The sequence below is a fragment of the Crotalus tigris genome, unplaced genomic scaffold (assembly GCF_016545835.1).
Source record: "Crotalus tigris isolate CLP2741 ecotype Arizona unplaced genomic scaffold, ASM1654583v1 scf7180000019718.230237, whole genome shotgun sequence".
In the NCBI taxonomy this organism is placed as follows: Eukaryota; Metazoa; Chordata; class Lepidosauria; order Squamata; family Viperidae; genus Crotalus; species Crotalus tigris.
Window position 1 is genome coordinate 161,442 of NW_024097680.1, and position 16,754 is coordinate 178,195.

Here is a 16,754-nt window from a genome sequence, read left to right on the forward strand (position 1 = left end):
TGATTCTATCCCTCTGTGAATGCAACATATCTCACGGACTTTCTGCAAGAAAACTTGACAGTCTCCTACTTGTTAAATATTTATGCAAAGCAGATCTCTCGATCTCTGTCTCTCTCTGTCTCTGTCTGTCTGTCTCTCTCTCTCTCTCTCTTCGTCAATCTTTCAGTTTATCACTATTTATTATTATTCCTCTCCGCTTTAAATGGAAAAGGCTGAGTGTTCTCAGTCCATGGGTGTATTAGGCAGAACGGTTCCAGCTCTTAAACGTGTACGCGTAACAACTGCCTCCACACGAACGCCCAATTGTGACACTACATTTTTTTTCTGGGTTTCTCTGGAAGGCATTCAGCACCTCCCTGCTCCCTGCCTCTACTATAATTAAGAGAAACCAGCAAAGATCCAGGAGGCGGTCAAAAGTTTTGGTTACAGTTGAACTGTTCCTGAAAGGTCATTATTTCTTCACGCTTAATTTCTTCGGTTTTCAAAATCAATTCCTGCCATCCTATAAAGAAGCATGAAGTTGCCGGATTCTTTTAAGGCACCTAGAGTGGGAACCGAGCCTTCGGCAACAAGGCAAGTGTGGGGAAGACTTTTTTTAAAAAAGTAATTACTTCTAAGGGACTGTCAGGAAGAAGAAGGGGAATCAACCTGTTCTCCCAGGCATCTGAAGGCTGGACAAGAGGGAAACTTATCAAAGAGAGAAGCAAGCTAGACATAAGGAGAGATTTCTTGACCGTGAGAACAATTAATCAATCAGTGGAATGATTTGAGTCCAGAGGTTGTGGGTGCTCCAACACTGGAGGTTATTAAGAAGAGACTGGACAACCATTGGTCTGAAATGGTATAGGGTTTCCTGCTTGAGCAGGGGGTTGGACTAGAAGACCTCCAAGGTCTCTTTCAACTGTGTGATTCTGTTATTCTGTAAATGCCATTCCTTCAAAAGACAACACCAACATTTGAGATGTCACAAAGCAATGACACTGATTGATATCTGGGCTTCCTTTCACTCACTGGTCTGCAACTGCTTGAGGCCTGATGTAGTGGCACAATCTTGAGGCTGCCAAGTAGACTTAGAATGCTCTGAGGCACAAGCAAATGTATTATTATTTGAACTGCCTGATGCATCCACAGAACACCCCCTGCTCCAGAAAATTCCTTCCAACTAAATATGGTAGTGCATCAGAGGGAAAAAGGTTGTGGGAAGGTTAACCGCTTGTCATTCTACATTAGCCTTCAACATTTGCCCAGATTGGAAAACAGTAACAGAGGCAGCAATTTTTTTTAAAAAAAGGAACTGGTACTTCATATCACATCAGAAATCCAACGTTGTGCCACAAAATGCACCCAGGAATATCCCACTGAGACTTAATTTGTGGTTCACAAAACAACAATAACACAATTGTTTAGGGTGGTTAGCTATAATAAAATCATAATCCTCCTCCTCCTCCTGTTGTTGTCGTTGTCGTTCTTCTTCTTCTTCTTCTTCTTCTTCTTCTTCTTCTTCTTCTTCTTCTTCTTCTTCTTCTTCTTCTTCTTCTTCTTCTTCTTCTTCTTCTTCTTCTTCTTCTTCTTCTTGTCCTTATTGTCCTTCTTCTCCTTCTCTTTCTTCCCTCCTGATGATATAAGTGAAGGTATCTCCCATGGGTTCCCATGTACCCAGTCTTCTATTTCAACTTACCTTTGCTGCGTCGGCGGCTTCGGTACTGTTCGGTGTAGCAAGTCAACTGGGTCTCGTCATCTGCTTCAGAACCGGAGTTACCCTTGGTGTGACCAAATCCAACACCGCCTAGGGAGAAAGAAAATGAATCAGCGCTTCCATGCCCTCCAAAGAACATTTCCACGCAAGAGGTGACAAATGCAAAGAGTCTCCCTCTCTTATACATCTTATGCAAAATTAGATAGCAATAGCACTTAAGCACTCAGACATATATTGCCCCTTTGTCCATCTCCTTCCTTCCTTCTTTCCTTCCTTCCCAAGCAATAGCACTCAGACTGCTATATTGACCCATAGTGCTTTACAGCCCTCTCTAAGTGGTTTACAGAGTCAGCCTATGGCCCCCCAACAACCTGAATCCTCATTTTACCAACTTTGGAAGGATGGAAGGCTGAGGCAACCTTGAGCCGATCAGAATCGAACTCCTGGCAGAGTCAGCCTGCAATACTACATTCTAACCACTGTGCCACCATGGCTGAGAGAGAGAGAGAGAGAGAGAGAGAGAGAGAGAGAGAGAGAGAGAGAGAGAGAGAGAGAGAAAGAGAGAGAGAGAGAGAGAGAGAGAGAAAGATGGATGGACGGATAGATAGATAGATAGATAGATAGATAGATAGATAGATAGATAGATAGATAGATAGAGGCAGGTAGGTAGATGATTGATAGATAGATAGATAGATAGATAGATAGATAGATAGATAGATAGATAGGAGATAGATAGATAGTTGGATGGATGGATGGACGGACGGACAGAGATAGATAGATAGATGATAGATAGATAGATAGATAGATAGATAGATAGATAGATAGATAGATAGATGGATAGATAGATGATAGATAGATGTTCTGTTCTCCATTCCATATGCTACTCTACTCTACTCTACTCTACTCTACTCTACTCTACTCTATTCTATCCTTATTCTATCCTATCCTATCCTATCCTATCCTATCCTCTATTTCTATTCTATTCTATTCTATTCTATTCTATTCTATTCTATTCTATTCTATTCTATTCTATTCTATTCTATTCTATTCTATTCTATTCCATTAATTTGCCAGACTCAATGGAAGGCGTCAGGTAGGGGACGACAGATCCATACTAATTGCAATTAGATCTCCAGAATTCTTGGGTTTATTTTTCCTTCCCAACTTGTTTTTCTGTTCGTTTAATTTAAAAATGCTCCCGGCGATATGACCAAATGTAACTCAGTGAACAAATAACCTGAGCTGACTCGGAGGCCTATAGTCAGATGCCGTGTTTTTTTTCCCTTGCGAAAATGGTTTTAATTTGGATCCATTTTTGCACCAAAGAGGCACACCCACACTCTCTATGTGCTGCATTACACAACTGGAAGATTACGTTCTATTTAGTACCATTTTCTCTATTCCTTTTTTTTTTCCTTTTTCTTGAGAATGGCAGGATTTGTCCTCAGTCTGAAGTTATCTGTCCTGTATCTTTTGTCTGCAATAAGATACTTTTAGATTTTTTATTTTTAAGGGGGGGTGGAAAGGGAAGAGGAGGTTGGGAAAAAAATGCTTATGGTCAAAAAAATCTCCCTAACGTTGTATTCAAAGAGAAATGGCTCATTAGCTTGGTTGATGGCTAACTTTTATTCTTTGGCTAACGTCCAGCAGCCTTCCTTGCTGTGATGAGTTGGCATTCACCCAAGTTGTTAGTAACTCTTACTCTCGGAAGCCATTAGGAGCAAAGTTTGTGCAGAGACAAGGACTGCAGCTTCGGTGACAGACAGTAATTGAATTAAGATTTTTCAAAGAATTACCACTCCAGAGGCAACCTGGTTAATGCAAAGGCTTCATGCAGCCAGGACCAACTGTCTAACCTGCATTCAGCTAGCATTCGTTTGCATTTTTCCTACAATTCAACCACCGGCCCAGGAGACTGCTTTGTTCTGAGCATACGAAGCCTCGATTTGCACCCCGAGCCTAATAAAATGGATGTTCGTAGATCTAAAAACGGGTTCCCAAATGTATCTTATACTCCAGAGCAGTGTTTCTCAATCTTAGCAACTTGAAGATTGGGGGGACGGGGAAAGGGGGCTTTCAGTTCCTGGAGGCCATTAGCCACCACGTAGGTGGAAATATTAAAGCAAGCTGGCGATGGGTTTCTGAGAACTGAAATCCACCCATCTTAAAGTTGCCGTGGTTGAGAAGTGCTGCTTTAACAGGTTAGTCTGGGTTGTTGGAGAAAGAGCAGGAAAAAAGATCTCTGGGTCAATCACTCCCTTGCCTAATCATCAGTGCTAGGAGTGGGGTTGGAGGAGGAGGAGGAGGAGGAGGAGGAGGAGGAGGAGGACTGTGGAGTGGTTGGTGCTCTCTGAGCTTGGTTATTTTCTTGCACGCGTTTCATGACCCAACTACGTAACATCATCATTGCTAAACCGAGTGGGCTTTATGAGGAGGAGGAGGAGGAGGAGGAGGATGAGGAGGAGAAGCAGCAGCTGTGGGTCCTTGATGCTGTTTGAACTTGGTGTTTTCTTGCAGATGTTTCATTACCCAACTAGGTAACATCATCAATGCTAGAAAGGAGTGAAGCTTGTGGAAAGGTGGTGGTGGTGGTGGTGGTGGTGGAGGAGGAGGAGGAGGAGGAGGGTGACTCTAAAGTACTTGATGCTCTCTAAGTTTGGATTTTTTCTTGCAGACGTTTTATGACCCAACCTGAGCAACATCATCAGTGCTTCTCTTCAGATAACAAAGGGAAACAACTTCATATATTTGAGGATGTCAGAGGAAAAAGCACCAACCCCATTTTTGTCTCTCAGGCTGAGAGGAGCACAGCTTCCCTTCTGTTCCTCTTTTAGGCTAAAAATACAGAGGAAGCCACATTTCATGCACCAACTGCAGCCTACACAATCTGTGTCTGTGTGGGGAGAGGGCGTCTGAGGGATGCTAGCTCCATTTTTTTTCCCTCCAGGGATCAGCCAGGAAAGCAGCCCCACGGTTCCATTTATTTCTCCTGGATCCCTGCAGCTCCGTCCAGCCCCAGCCCCCAAACATCACCAGGCCTCTTCGGAGAACCGCTGCTACAGTAAAACCAGTTAGAAAAATCCAATCAACTTAACATCTCACTACTACGCCAGCTTTCCTCCCCACGGAGCTGCTATTTGCCATAAATAGAGGCGGGTTTTTTTTTCCCCTTGCAGGAAACAACCCTCCCCCAATTCTCCCATCCACCCCCCAAAAATAAATAAATCAAATCTGAGATTTCTGTTTAGCCGGAGGAGCACTCAACTCGTAAATAGCCATGTGCGGGAAGGTGCATTAATGTCTGCTTGATTAAGGTAATTGATCAGTTAAGGGTAAGGTCACGGGCTGGTTAGTGAGTGATGGGTCAGAATGCCAACTGTGTGTATGTGACACCACCAAATGCCCTGGAGGAAGGAACAGTTTCTCTTCTGGAGAAGCCCAGCCTGCAACACGGGAGTCTCTTTGCCCTGCACACTTCCCGCGTGCATCGCCGTGATGGATGGTGCTGACAGGTTAAATTATCCAGGCTGCACATCTTTCGAAAGCTGCCGACAGGGATCCTGCATTTTCTGATTGTGTAGAACCTGTGTGGGTTTTAAAAGGTTGGGGAAGGGAAGGAGAGGGGAGGGGAGTGGCGCCGAGGCACAGGTGCCCGAGCCGAGGGAGACGGGACTGTGCAAACAGCTCCGAGCTCCTCTGCTGCCCTGAAAGAGAGCTAAAGGGCAGAGCCGTGACAGCTAGAACCTGTGTGGGTTTTAAAAGGTTGGGGAAGGGAAGGAGAGGGGAGGGGAGTGGCGCCGAGGCACAGGTGCCCGAGCCGAGGGAGACGGGACTGTGCAAACAGCTCCGAGCTCCTCTGCTGCCCTGAAAGAGAGCTAAAGGGCAGAGCCGTGACAGCTAGGGAGGCAACATCTGTGCCAGATGCTCAGCCTCATCTGAATCTCTAACGACTCTCTTCCAGCCTTCCTCACTTCTTCCATATTCAAAGTACAAATGGAACACTGCTTGGTCCCAGAGCATCCTTTTCAAAGCAGGGGTCTTCAAACTGGACCCTTTTATGACTTGTGGGCTTCAACTCCCAGAATTCCTCAGCCAGCAATTGAAGCCCACAAGTCATGAAGGGGCCATAGTTCCCCCCTGATGGCTAAGGAATTCTGGGAGTTGAAGTCCGCAAGTCATAAAAGGGCCCCGTTTGAAGACCCCTGTTTTAAAAGTCTCCAGTGATGGAGCACCCACAACATCTGGAGGGAAGCAATTCCACTGGTTAATTGTCCTCACTGTCAGGAAATTTCTCCTTAATTCCAGGTTGCTTCTCTCCTTGATTACTTTCCATCCATTGTTTCTTGTCTTGCCCTCTGGGGCATTGGAAAATAGATTGACCCCCCTCTTTTTGGGGGGGGCAGTCCCTCAAATACTGGATATGTCCCTCCCTAGACCTTCTAGACCGGCTATACCCAATTCCTGCAACCGTTCTTCATACGTTCCTGTCTCCAGGCCTTTAATCATCTTAGTTGCATTTTCCCCCCAAAATCTCAACATCTTTTTTGTAATGAGGTGACCAAAATTGGATGCAGAATCCCGGGGGTGGCCTTACTAAGCATTATAAAGCGGTACTAATACTTCATGTGATTTTAATTCTACACCTCTGTTTATACAACCTTATTCCAGTTTGGTTGTTTTTTTTTTTGTATGCCTGCAGCATTTTACTTCGAAGATAAAAAAATCTACCAGCTGCTCTTCAGCGGAGTTTCTTTGTGTTATTTTCCTTCAGGCTTTCTCGCAGAGACCAGCTTGTTCAAAACAAAATTGTAAACCTTTAACCAATTCTTGCCTGAATCCACATCACCTTGTGTCTGCATTCTGGCATGCTTCTGGTAGCCTGTAAGATTCCCCCCCCCCCCACAATTCACTAGAAGCACTAATAATGAGTCTATGGCTTGAATGTTGGGGACAGATCAGACAAAGGAGAGTCCTTTGGATAAAAGTCTGATGTTGGGAAAATTCAAAGAACAACTTTTTTCTGGAGAAAAAAAGTTGGCTGAAGATAGGACAGTCGGGAAGTGTCATGGATGACCCAACGAGAAATTTGAAAGAACACAAGGAAGCAATTATGGATGGCATTCAAGGTCCCATCACATGATACAAGCTGTTTTAGGGGACCGTAGGCTAAAACGTATGAAGAACGGTTGCAGGAATTGGGTATGTCTAGTTTAATGAAATGAAGGACGAGGGGGGACATGATAGCAGTCTTCCAGTATCCCAGGGGCTGCCCCAAAGAAAAGGGAGTCAAGCTATTCTCCAAAGCACCTGAAGGCAGGACAAGAAGCATAGATGAAAACTAATCAAGGAGAGAAGCAACCTGGAATTAAGGAGAAATTTCCTGACAGTTAGACAATTAATCAGTGGAACAACTTACCTCCAGAAGTGGGAGTTCTCCAATACTGCAGGTTTTTAAGAAGAGATTGGACAGCCATTTGTGTGAAATGGTATAGGCTTTCCTACCTGAGCAGGGGGGGGGCTGGACTAAAAGACCTCAAAGGTCCCTCCCAGTTCTATTATTCTGTTAATTGATCAAGGAGAGAACCAACCTAGAACCAAGGAGAAATTTCCTGACCGTTAGAACAATGGTCCAGTGGAATGGCTTGCCTTCAGAAGTTGTGGGTATTTTATTTCATCCCTGGAAGTTTTCTAGAAGAGATTGGACAGTGATTTGTCTGAAACGGTATAGGGTTTCCTGCTTGAGCAAGGGGTTCGACTAGAAGACCTCCAAGGTCCCTTCCAACTCTGTTGCACTCTTAAAACTGCCTTTTGCAACTGACCGACGGGGATGTTGACTCTATCGATGGTATTCAAGTGGTACTCCGGATGTTTTGGAATTGCAAAGAGCGAGGCATCTAGCTCTTAGTACTACCTTTCCTTTCTTTTGCCACTGTTCTTTTCCTTATATTTGTCGTGTTCATCACCTCGAGTTCTCTGTAAGAATAATAAAGGCAGGTACAAATAAAAAATAAATGCATTGGTATGTTGTGATTTTTCTCCAGTTCTTCCTGCTGTCTCCAGGTACTGCCACATCCCTTATCCAGACTTATTTTTGGTCTTTCTTATTGACCGTTGTTAAGTCTGAGGTATCATGCGTCCGGGACTTGTCTGTTGAATTCTAAAATCCCAGAGCAATTATTATTATTATTATTATTATTATTATTATTTCAAAAATGTAAAAGCACAGCTACCAGTTCTTTCGCTGCAGTTGGCCCTTTGTAGATATCAAATGCTTCTGATGATGATGATGATGGTGATGATGATGATGATGATGATGATGATGATGATTATTATTATTATTATTATATGCATGACAACGTGAAGCCACACCTGCCCGTTCTTTGGTTGGCGCTGGCCTCCATTCGCATCTTCCATCATATTTATTAATCTTAATTGTTAATATTATTATTATTACTATTTGATGTTAATAAGGACAGCAATCTTTCGCGGAAGCTCAGCATTAATTAAATTCCCTGTAAAAATAATTACACGCAGCTCCATCAGGGATCAGGGGGGTTGACTGTCACTACATGGAAGCAGTGCTGAATTCATTCTCGGCTGGTGTCACCATCGCATGGCTGTTAGGAGAAAATAAATGCATCCCAAATGGACAATTTCATTTAGAGAGGTTTAAAAAGAAGAAGAAGAAGAAGAAGAAGAAGAAGAAGAAGAAGAAGAAGAAGAAGAAGAAGAAGAAGAAGAAGAAGAAGAAGAAGAAGAAGAAGAAGAAGAAGAAGAAGAAGAAGAAGAAGAAGAAGAAGAAGAAGAAGAAGGGGGCGGAAAAAAGGGGAGAGGGAATGGGATTCTGAAGGATTAATGAGGCAAAGGGGTTTATGTTTGCAATTGGATGCAAACTGCAAACATTGTAAGTTGCTAAATCATCACTTAACCTTAATGTTCCATGGAGTTCCAATCACTCACATGCCCGAGGGCCAATTAAGCATGAGCCGAAGAACATTTCAAATAGAAGTGATGTGGAAGAGAATAACAGAGTAACAGAACTGGAAGGGACCTTGGAGGTCATCTAGTCTAAGCCCGTTTAGCAGGAAACCCTATACCATTTCAGACAAATGGCTGTCTAGTCTCTTCTTAAAAACTTCCAGTATTGGAGCATCCACCGCTTCTGGAGGCAGGTTGTTCCACTGGTTAATTGTTCTCACTGTCGGGAAATTCCTCCTTAGTTCCAGGTTGCTTCTCTTCTTGATGAGTTTCCATCCGTTGCTTCTTGTCCTGTCTTCAGGTGCTTTGGAGAATAGCTTGACTCCCTCTTCTTTGGGGCAGCCCCTGAGATACTGGAAGTCTGCTATCATGTCCCCCCTCGTCCTTCTCTTCATTAAACTAGACATACCCAATTCCTGCAACTGTTCCTTATATGTTTTAGCCTCCAGTCCCCTAACCATCTTTGTTGCTCTTCTCTGCACGCTTTCCAGAGTCTCAGCATCAATTCATTTTTGTTAAGGGTTTCTGTTCAACTGACTGACAAAGCAATTGATTTTCCAATCATTTTTTTCCCCCTTTACTTCAAAACTGTACGCTTACCTCGATGCCGGTTCCTGCGTTTCCGCCTCCCGACAGAGGCACTACGCACAGCGGGCTGCAACTGGCCAATCTCGATGGGTGTGTTGGTCCGAAAACTCTCCTTGAATTTCTGCATTAGGGTCTCCACCGTTTCCTGAGACACCTCTGTAGCTGAAAGGTGGAGAGACAATGGAAAAGCTGAAGGGATGAGAAAGTGATGCCTTCATTATTCTACTGTCTCCAGCTTGTTCTATGTTTTTGTTCCTTGCCTGTGTTGGTGGTTCTTCCTGCCAAGTTCCTTCCCTCCTATTAAGGAACTATCAAGAGAGCAGACCCCTCTCCCTTCGAGCGCTGATGATGTTACCTAGTTGGGTAATGAAACGTAATGAAGTTCTATTCTGTTCTGTTCTGTTCTATTCTATTCTATTCTATTCTATTCTATTCTATTCTATTCTATTCTTCTACTCTACTCTACTCTACTTTACTCTACTCTACTCTATTCTATTCCAATTTCTATTCCATTCTATTCCAATTTCTATTCCAATTTCTATTCTATTCTATTCTATTCTATTCTATTCTATTCTATTCTATTCTATTCTACTCTACTTTACTCTATTCTATTCCAACTCCTATTCTGTTCTGTTCCGTTCTATTCCATTCCATTCTGTTCGATCTTCTCTTCTCTTCTCTTCTCTTCCCTTCCCTTCCCTTCCTCTATCTATATTTTCTGCCAAGGCAAGAAAAACACACAAAAGCAAAGACAGAAAATAGGAAACAGTGAAAGATAGGGAAAAAAAACCATACAATTTTACCTTCCTTCCTTCTTTTTATGAAATAATCTCTTTGTCCCTCTTTAGTTCAGAAATCATTAAATTCAACTATTTTTTTCTTTCTTTCACCAAAGTTGCCCTTAAGGTTTCCGGTCTTTCAAAAAAAAAAAAAAAATCTTTCCTGTTTTGTTTTTTTTCCTCTGATTAGAACCGGTCAACTTTGCCATTTCTGCTAGTTCACTTTATTTTATAATCCAATCTTCCCCTGGAGGTATTTCATGGCTTTTCTGACTTTTTTGTGGGCAGAAAATCCCTGCAGATCCCCTATCCTTGCTCTCCAGTTATTTTCAGCTTTCACCACGTGGAGAATCCATATTCATTTCCCCCACCAAACACACCTCTGTCAACTTCCACGCTTGGTGGAAGTATCCGTTGTGACATGTGGAACTGATGCTGAATTTAACCCCAGGTTGCATGGCTACATGGCTGAGTTGCTACAGCTTTGAAGAAACTATACATTAGACATGGTGGTTGTTGATTTTTTTTTTCTCCCAGGGCAAAACTAGAAAGCAATTAGGCTTCCTGAAGCCAACACGTCTACATCCACAAACCTGGAAAGGACCTCATGGTAGAAAACTCCCCGGGAATTCAAACAAGAGTTGCTAACTTGTTGCATAGTTCTCCAACTGTTTTGTCTACTTAAATGAGTTTTGAACACCATATTATAAAAGAGATGTTGAGAGTTTGGGAAGAGTTCAGGAAAGAGCAGCAAAGATGATTAGAGGACTGGAGGCTAAAACATATGAAAAGGAATTGTGTATGTCTAGTTTATGGAAAAGAAGGACTGAGGGTGACATGATAGCAGTCTTCCAATATCTAAGGGGCTGCCCCAAAGATGAGGGGCTCAAACTATTTTCCAAAGCAGCTGAAGGCCGGACAAGAAGGAACAGATAGAAACTAATGGGAGGGGAGAAGCAACCTGGAACTAAGGAGAAACTTCCTAACAGTGAGGACAATTAACCAGTGGAACAACTTGCCTCCAGAAGTTGTTGGTGCTTCAACACTGGAAGTTTTTAAGAAGAGACTGGACAGCCATTTGTCTGGAATGGTATAGGGTCTCCTGCTTGAGCAAGGGGCTGGACTAGAAGACCTCCAAAGTCCCTTCCAAGTCTGTCATTCTGTTGTTCTTAGTTTGCTTGCCCCAGAGGCCCATTCTGCATTTCAGCCAGAGGAAGATCAGCAAGCGAACCGTCCACATGTCTCCAATGCAGAGTCTCAAGATAAGAGGGATGATAGATCTGGGACAGATTGAAAAAAAATAATGCCGTTTTCCACACTTGCCCTGCAGTGACCCAGAGCTAAGTTAAATAGGAATTGCGTTCTGATTTAGCAAGCATGCACCCAGAAGGTTTGGCAACTGCGTAGCCTATAACCTGAAAATGTTAATTCTCCTTTCAGTGAGAAGCTGAGCCTGTTTTCATAAAGAACCTCAGGCACAGTTTGGCAAAATAATGTGTGAACTGAAGTCAGGAACACTGCTGGATGCCAAGTTGGAGTGAGTGAGTGAGTGAGTGAGTGAGTGAGGAGGGAGGGAGGAAGGAATGAAGAGAGTGGGGAAGGAAGGGAGGGAGGATGGATGGGAGGAAGGAAGGGGTGAGGGAGGGAGGGAGGAAGGAAGGGATGAAGAAAGAAGATGGAAGGGAGGGAGGGAGGGAGGGAGGGGAAGGAAGGAAGGAAGGAAGGAAGGAAGGAAGGAAGGAAGGAAGGAAGGAAGGAAGGAAAAAGAGGGGCCATTTGGAGGTTGTTTCTCAAGAAGCAGAGAGATGAAATTCTGATTAACAGTTTCAAGTCCTCTCTCCTCTCCTCATCAACCTCCAACCAACAAAGAAGAACCAGAGATGGCGAAATGGCAGCAATTGGGAGCTTAAGTGCCTCCTGACATTACTGAGCAAGGAAAGGTGGAGAACTGTGTTTTAGAAACATCGAGGAAGGGAGAAAACTGGGGAAAAAGAGAGCGAGAGGGAGGAAGCGGCTGAGCGATTCTCGAACTGTCAGGCCTTTGAGGTCACCACAATCTGGGCGTCTAATTTCACAGGCTCTGCAGCTATAAAGTTTCTCCAGATAGCATCAGCTTACAAGATAGGCTAGCAATTTGCCAGGCCTTTGAAGGCTTCTGCTGGGTGGTCAAGATAATGCAGTAAAACCTCCCTCTGAAGGTTTTTTTTTAAAGAGTCCATGATTTATCCAGGGTTTATCGGAATGGCAAGCCCCAATTCTCGGAGAAGAAAGTCACCCAGCAAATAAGAATTCAAAGGTCAGAGAGTGGAGATAAACTATCAGCTCCTGTAACCTCACCTTCATCAGTTTATTGACAGGCAAATGTTCCATTTGTTTTGACTGTGTCCTTTCTTTCTCTTTCTTTCTTTCTTTCTTTCTTTCTTTCTTTCTTTCTTCTTCTTCTTCTTCTTCTTCTTCTTCTTCTTCTTCTTCTTCTTCTTCTTCTTCTTCTTCTTCTTCTTCTTCTTCTTCTTCTTCTTCTTCTTCTTCTTCTTCTTCTTCCTCGGTTCACTTTCCGATTCTGATCTGCAAGCTCGTGGCTTCCTTACAACCCCTTTGTAAAGTAGTTTAGCCAGAGAGAGACCAAAGAACTTCCTCAGCGGGCCAGGAATTTATTAACCTGAGCTTGCTGAATCAAAAACCAGCATCCTCCTGTTCTACTGGCTCCTAAAAGATGAGGGAGACAAGCTATTCTCCAAAGTGCCTTCTGAAGGCAGGACAAGAAGCAATGGATGGAAACTAACCAAGGAGAGAAGCAACCTGGAACTAAGGAGAAACTTCCTGATAGAACAATTAACCAATGGAACAACTTGCCTCCAGAAGTTGTGAGTGCTCCATCACTGGAGGCTTTCGAGAAGAGACTGGATGACTACTTGTCTGAAAAGGTCTAGGGTCTCCTGTTTGAACAAGGGGTTGGACTCGAAGACCTCCAAGGTCCCTTCCAATGGTGTTATTCTGTTAGACCCAATTTTTCATGGAAGAGTATACCTCTATCTGTCTGTCAGTCAAACCATCCATCCATCCATCTCTTTTTCAAGATGAAAAGTAAAAAAAAGAAGAACCATGCTTTGGAAACAACATCATTCCTCTCCGAGGAAAGTAAGAAATTTATTTTATCTCCTCATATATTCATAAGATGCCTCCTGTTATTTTGTTAGACCAAATTTTCCTTCCTTCCTTCTCTCCTTCCCATCTTTCCTTCCTTCCTTCCTTCCTTCCTTCCTTCCTTCCTTCCTTCCTTCCTTCCTTCCTTCCTTCCCCCTTCTCTCCTTCCCTCCCTCCCATCTCTCCCTCCCTTTTTCTTCTTCTCTCCTCCCTCCCTCCCTCCCTTCCCCCTTCCCTTCCCTTCCTCCAACATCCCACTGTAAGGCAAATCAAGGAAGCCTTTTTCCTTTTCATTCTTTCAACCCTACATCAGGCACTACTAAGCTTGTCCCAAGTGTCTTCTTCTCCAGAAACCTTCCCACCTCCTCGGTCAGAAACCCCCTCCCACCCTTGGCAAGAGGCAGCTGAGGACTCAGAGGTCCCTCCTTCTGCCCTGGGAAGACCCTTGAGAATATTTATGCCTTATGTTCGTTCGCCGACAAAGGAAAGAACAGGCATGGGCTTCCAAAGGCATCGTGTAATTTTGTTAGCTATACACAAGCCAGCAAAGCAATAATCAAAAATAACCAAACTTGATTGTGTATCGTAGCAACCTGCAAGATACCGATAGCTGGGGGGGAAGTGATTTTGGTCTCCAGTCAGTTCTGAGATAAGCCAATTGGATTGGATTATAAACAAGGCAAGGTAATGTGTTCTCCGGGGAATCTTTTTTTTTTCCTTTCTCCACTCCCAAACAGTCTTTCAAACAGACTGATTTAAACAAGAACATTCATCTGCCTGGCAGAGGGGAAGGGAGAAAGAGGGATGGGGGAGAGAGATAAAAAAGCAGGCACATAGGGTACGACATTAAACAGACAAAAACAATCTCGCAGCTCTTTCTTCAGGCTCACGGTTAGGTTATAGATTATTTTACCCCTATTTTATTTTGCTCGGGGTTGAGCGTTGTATGTGTATAATTTGTAGGTGCTTCCAACATGAATAAAGAAGATGGTTAGATTATAGGCCGAACAGACATTTTCTGAAATGGTCTAGGCGCCGGGGTAGGCAACCTTGGCTCTTTTATGACTGGTGGACTTCAACTCCCAGAATTCCTGAGCCAGCATGGCCCAGCTGGGAAACCTCTCCCTTTCCCCTCAGCATGGCTGGCTCAGGAATTCTGGGAGTTGAAGTCCATGAGTCATAAAAGAGCCAAGGTGGCCTACCCCTGGTCTAGGGTCTCCTGCCTGAGCAGGGGGTTGGACTAGAAGATCTCCAGGGTCCCTTCCAGCTCTGTTCTTCTATTAGACCAAATTCCTACATTATTAAAGGAAGGATATATGTCTAACTGTCAGTCTAAATATCTATCTATCTATCTACAGTATCTATCTATCTATCTATCCATCCATGCATCCATCCATCCATCCATCCATCCGCCTCCTTTTGAAGATGAAAAGTAAACTAAGGGAAGAACGATGCTTTACAAACAACACAATTCCGCTCCAAGGAAAATAAGAAGTGTGGTTTTTTTTCTACTCTTATATTCATTTCTCCTCTTATATTGATAATCTTTCTTCCTTCAATGTTCCAGGCATTGTGCCAATGAGAGCCCTTACCTGGCACAAAGCAGGAAGGGGGGAAGAAAAAGAAACTTCAACATAATCGCTCAAAAAGTTGAATACATTTGGAGGAATGAAGAGAATCCCCCCCTTCATATATATATATTGTTATAAAACTCCAAATGATGGTGCCTGGCCCAAGGTCATGTTGATCAACTAATACCTTTTGCTGGATGAGTTGAAATTCTGCATGCAAACAAAGGAAGGTAAATACAGAAGCCTTCTCTTGATCAATGGAGGGAATCCTTCTGCATCAAGGACACCACTTTTAGCATTCATTTAAAGTTTGGAGGAGGAGGAGGAGGAGGAGAGGGTGGAAGAGAAGGAGAAAGAGAAGGAGAAAGAGAAGAAGAAGGCGGAGGGGGAGGAGGAAAGAAGAACAAAGGGGAGGAAAAGGGGAGGGGGAATGGAGGGGGAAGGAGAGAAGGAGGAGGAGGAGGAGAAGAAGAGGAGGAGGAGGAGGAGGAGAAGAAGAAGAATAGGGGAAGGAGGAGGAGGAGGAGGAGGAGATGGAGGAGAAGTTGGAGGAGAGGATGGAGGAGGAGGAGGAGGATAACAAAAAATAATAAAGAAGTCATTGACTCAACCTCACCAAAAATATCACTTGAAGCTAAGATCACCAAACAGAGGCCGCCCTACTTTGGCCACGTCATGCGAGCTGACTTACTCGAGAAATCAGTCATGCAGGGAGTGATCAGCAGAAGAAGAAGGGGCACCCCAGTACCTCCCCCCACACACTGGCTCTACAGTGTAAAGGAGGGCGCTGGGATGTCTATGGAGATTCTCCGTCATCCAAGTCCTGGTTGTCCCAAAGGCGGCTTTTGAAGAGGCAACTGAAGAAGCTTCTTGGACGAGAAGCAAAAACGTCTTCAAGGGAAAACAAAGACAATTTCTACCCAGAGGGAGGCTTCTGCCATCTCAGACCCTCCTTCTTTTTTGTTTCTTCCACACTCCTTCGCTTTCCCTCATCCTTTTCCCAGTCACGGTGCTCAATCACTTCTAAGCTAATTGTCTCCACTCATGTGTGCAAACTCGCAGCTCGCTGGAAGATGCCGCAGAATGTTAATTCTATTTGGAACAGAGAGGGTCCTCCTCCCCCCCCCCAAAAAAACTGGTGCCTTTCCTTTGGGGGGGGGAAACTGAATGAAATCAGATCCGTACTAATCGCAGAGGTTGCAATGAGGACCATGGGTGCCAACCTCACCTCTAAATGAAGGTATGCCACCCCTCTCCCCAAACACGCCTTTCCATTCAAGCACGTTTTACGATTGGCTGTTCCACCATCTTTCTTCTTCTTCTTCTTCTTCTTCTTCTTCTTCTTCTTCTTCTTCTTCTTCTTCTTCTTCTTCTTCTTCTTCTTCTTCCTTCTTCTTCTTCTTCTTCTTCTTCTTCTTCTTCTTCTTCTTCTTCTTCTTCTTCTTCTTCTTCTTCTTCTTCTTCTCCTTCTCCTTCTCCTTCTTCTTCTCCTTTCCTTCCATCAAGGTAATACAGGACAATCTCAGCCAGGAGCAGGATAACTCCCCAAAGGGAAAAAAAAAGTCTTTTCAGAAAAAAAAAAAAAAACCCAAACCAGAGCCCATTAATCTCTGCTTCCTGATCACCTCCAGCCTTTATGCTCCAAGCGAAGAATTTGGTCGCCTCTGGGTATGTTGAGGCCTGGCTCTCATCCTCCCAGGCCCTTGTGAAAGCTGGGCCTGTGGAAATTAAATGCCAGAAATCCTAGAGAATCAAGATAAAAAGACAAGTGGTAAAGCCACTACAATTCAAAATGAGAGGCAACTGAAAAGGAAAGGGAAAGGACCAGTTGATTAACTGGGCTGTAATTTAATAAGATGAACAGGTAGGGAAGGAGGGAGGGAGGGAGGAAGGAAGGAAGAAGAGGGAGGGAGAGGAAAGGAAGGAAGGGAGGGAGGGAAGGAAGGAAGAGATGAGAAGGAAGAAAGAAGGAAGGAATGAAGGAGAGGGGGGGAGGGA

The 16,754-nt window shown here is 43.9% G+C and overlaps 1 protein-coding gene across 3 annotated transcripts in view; it reads right to left on the minus strand.

Annotated features, from left to right (window-relative positions):
• The window catches only part of ASTN2 (astrotactin 2), a 187,622-nt gene that overhangs the window by 135,839 nt on the left and 35,029 nt on the right, over nt 1-16,754 (minus strand). For all 3 annotated transcript variants that reach the window (XM_039364280.1, XM_039364278.1, XM_039364277.1), the window contains exons 4-5: nt 9,275-9,424; nt 1,679-1,786 (exon numbers count right to left, since the gene is read on the minus strand). In XM_039364280.1, coding sequence (XP_039220214.1) covers nt 1,679-1,786; nt 9,275-9,424 — 258 coding nt within the window. The remainder of the gene's footprint in view (nt 1-1,678; nt 1,787-9,274; nt 9,425-16,754) is intronic.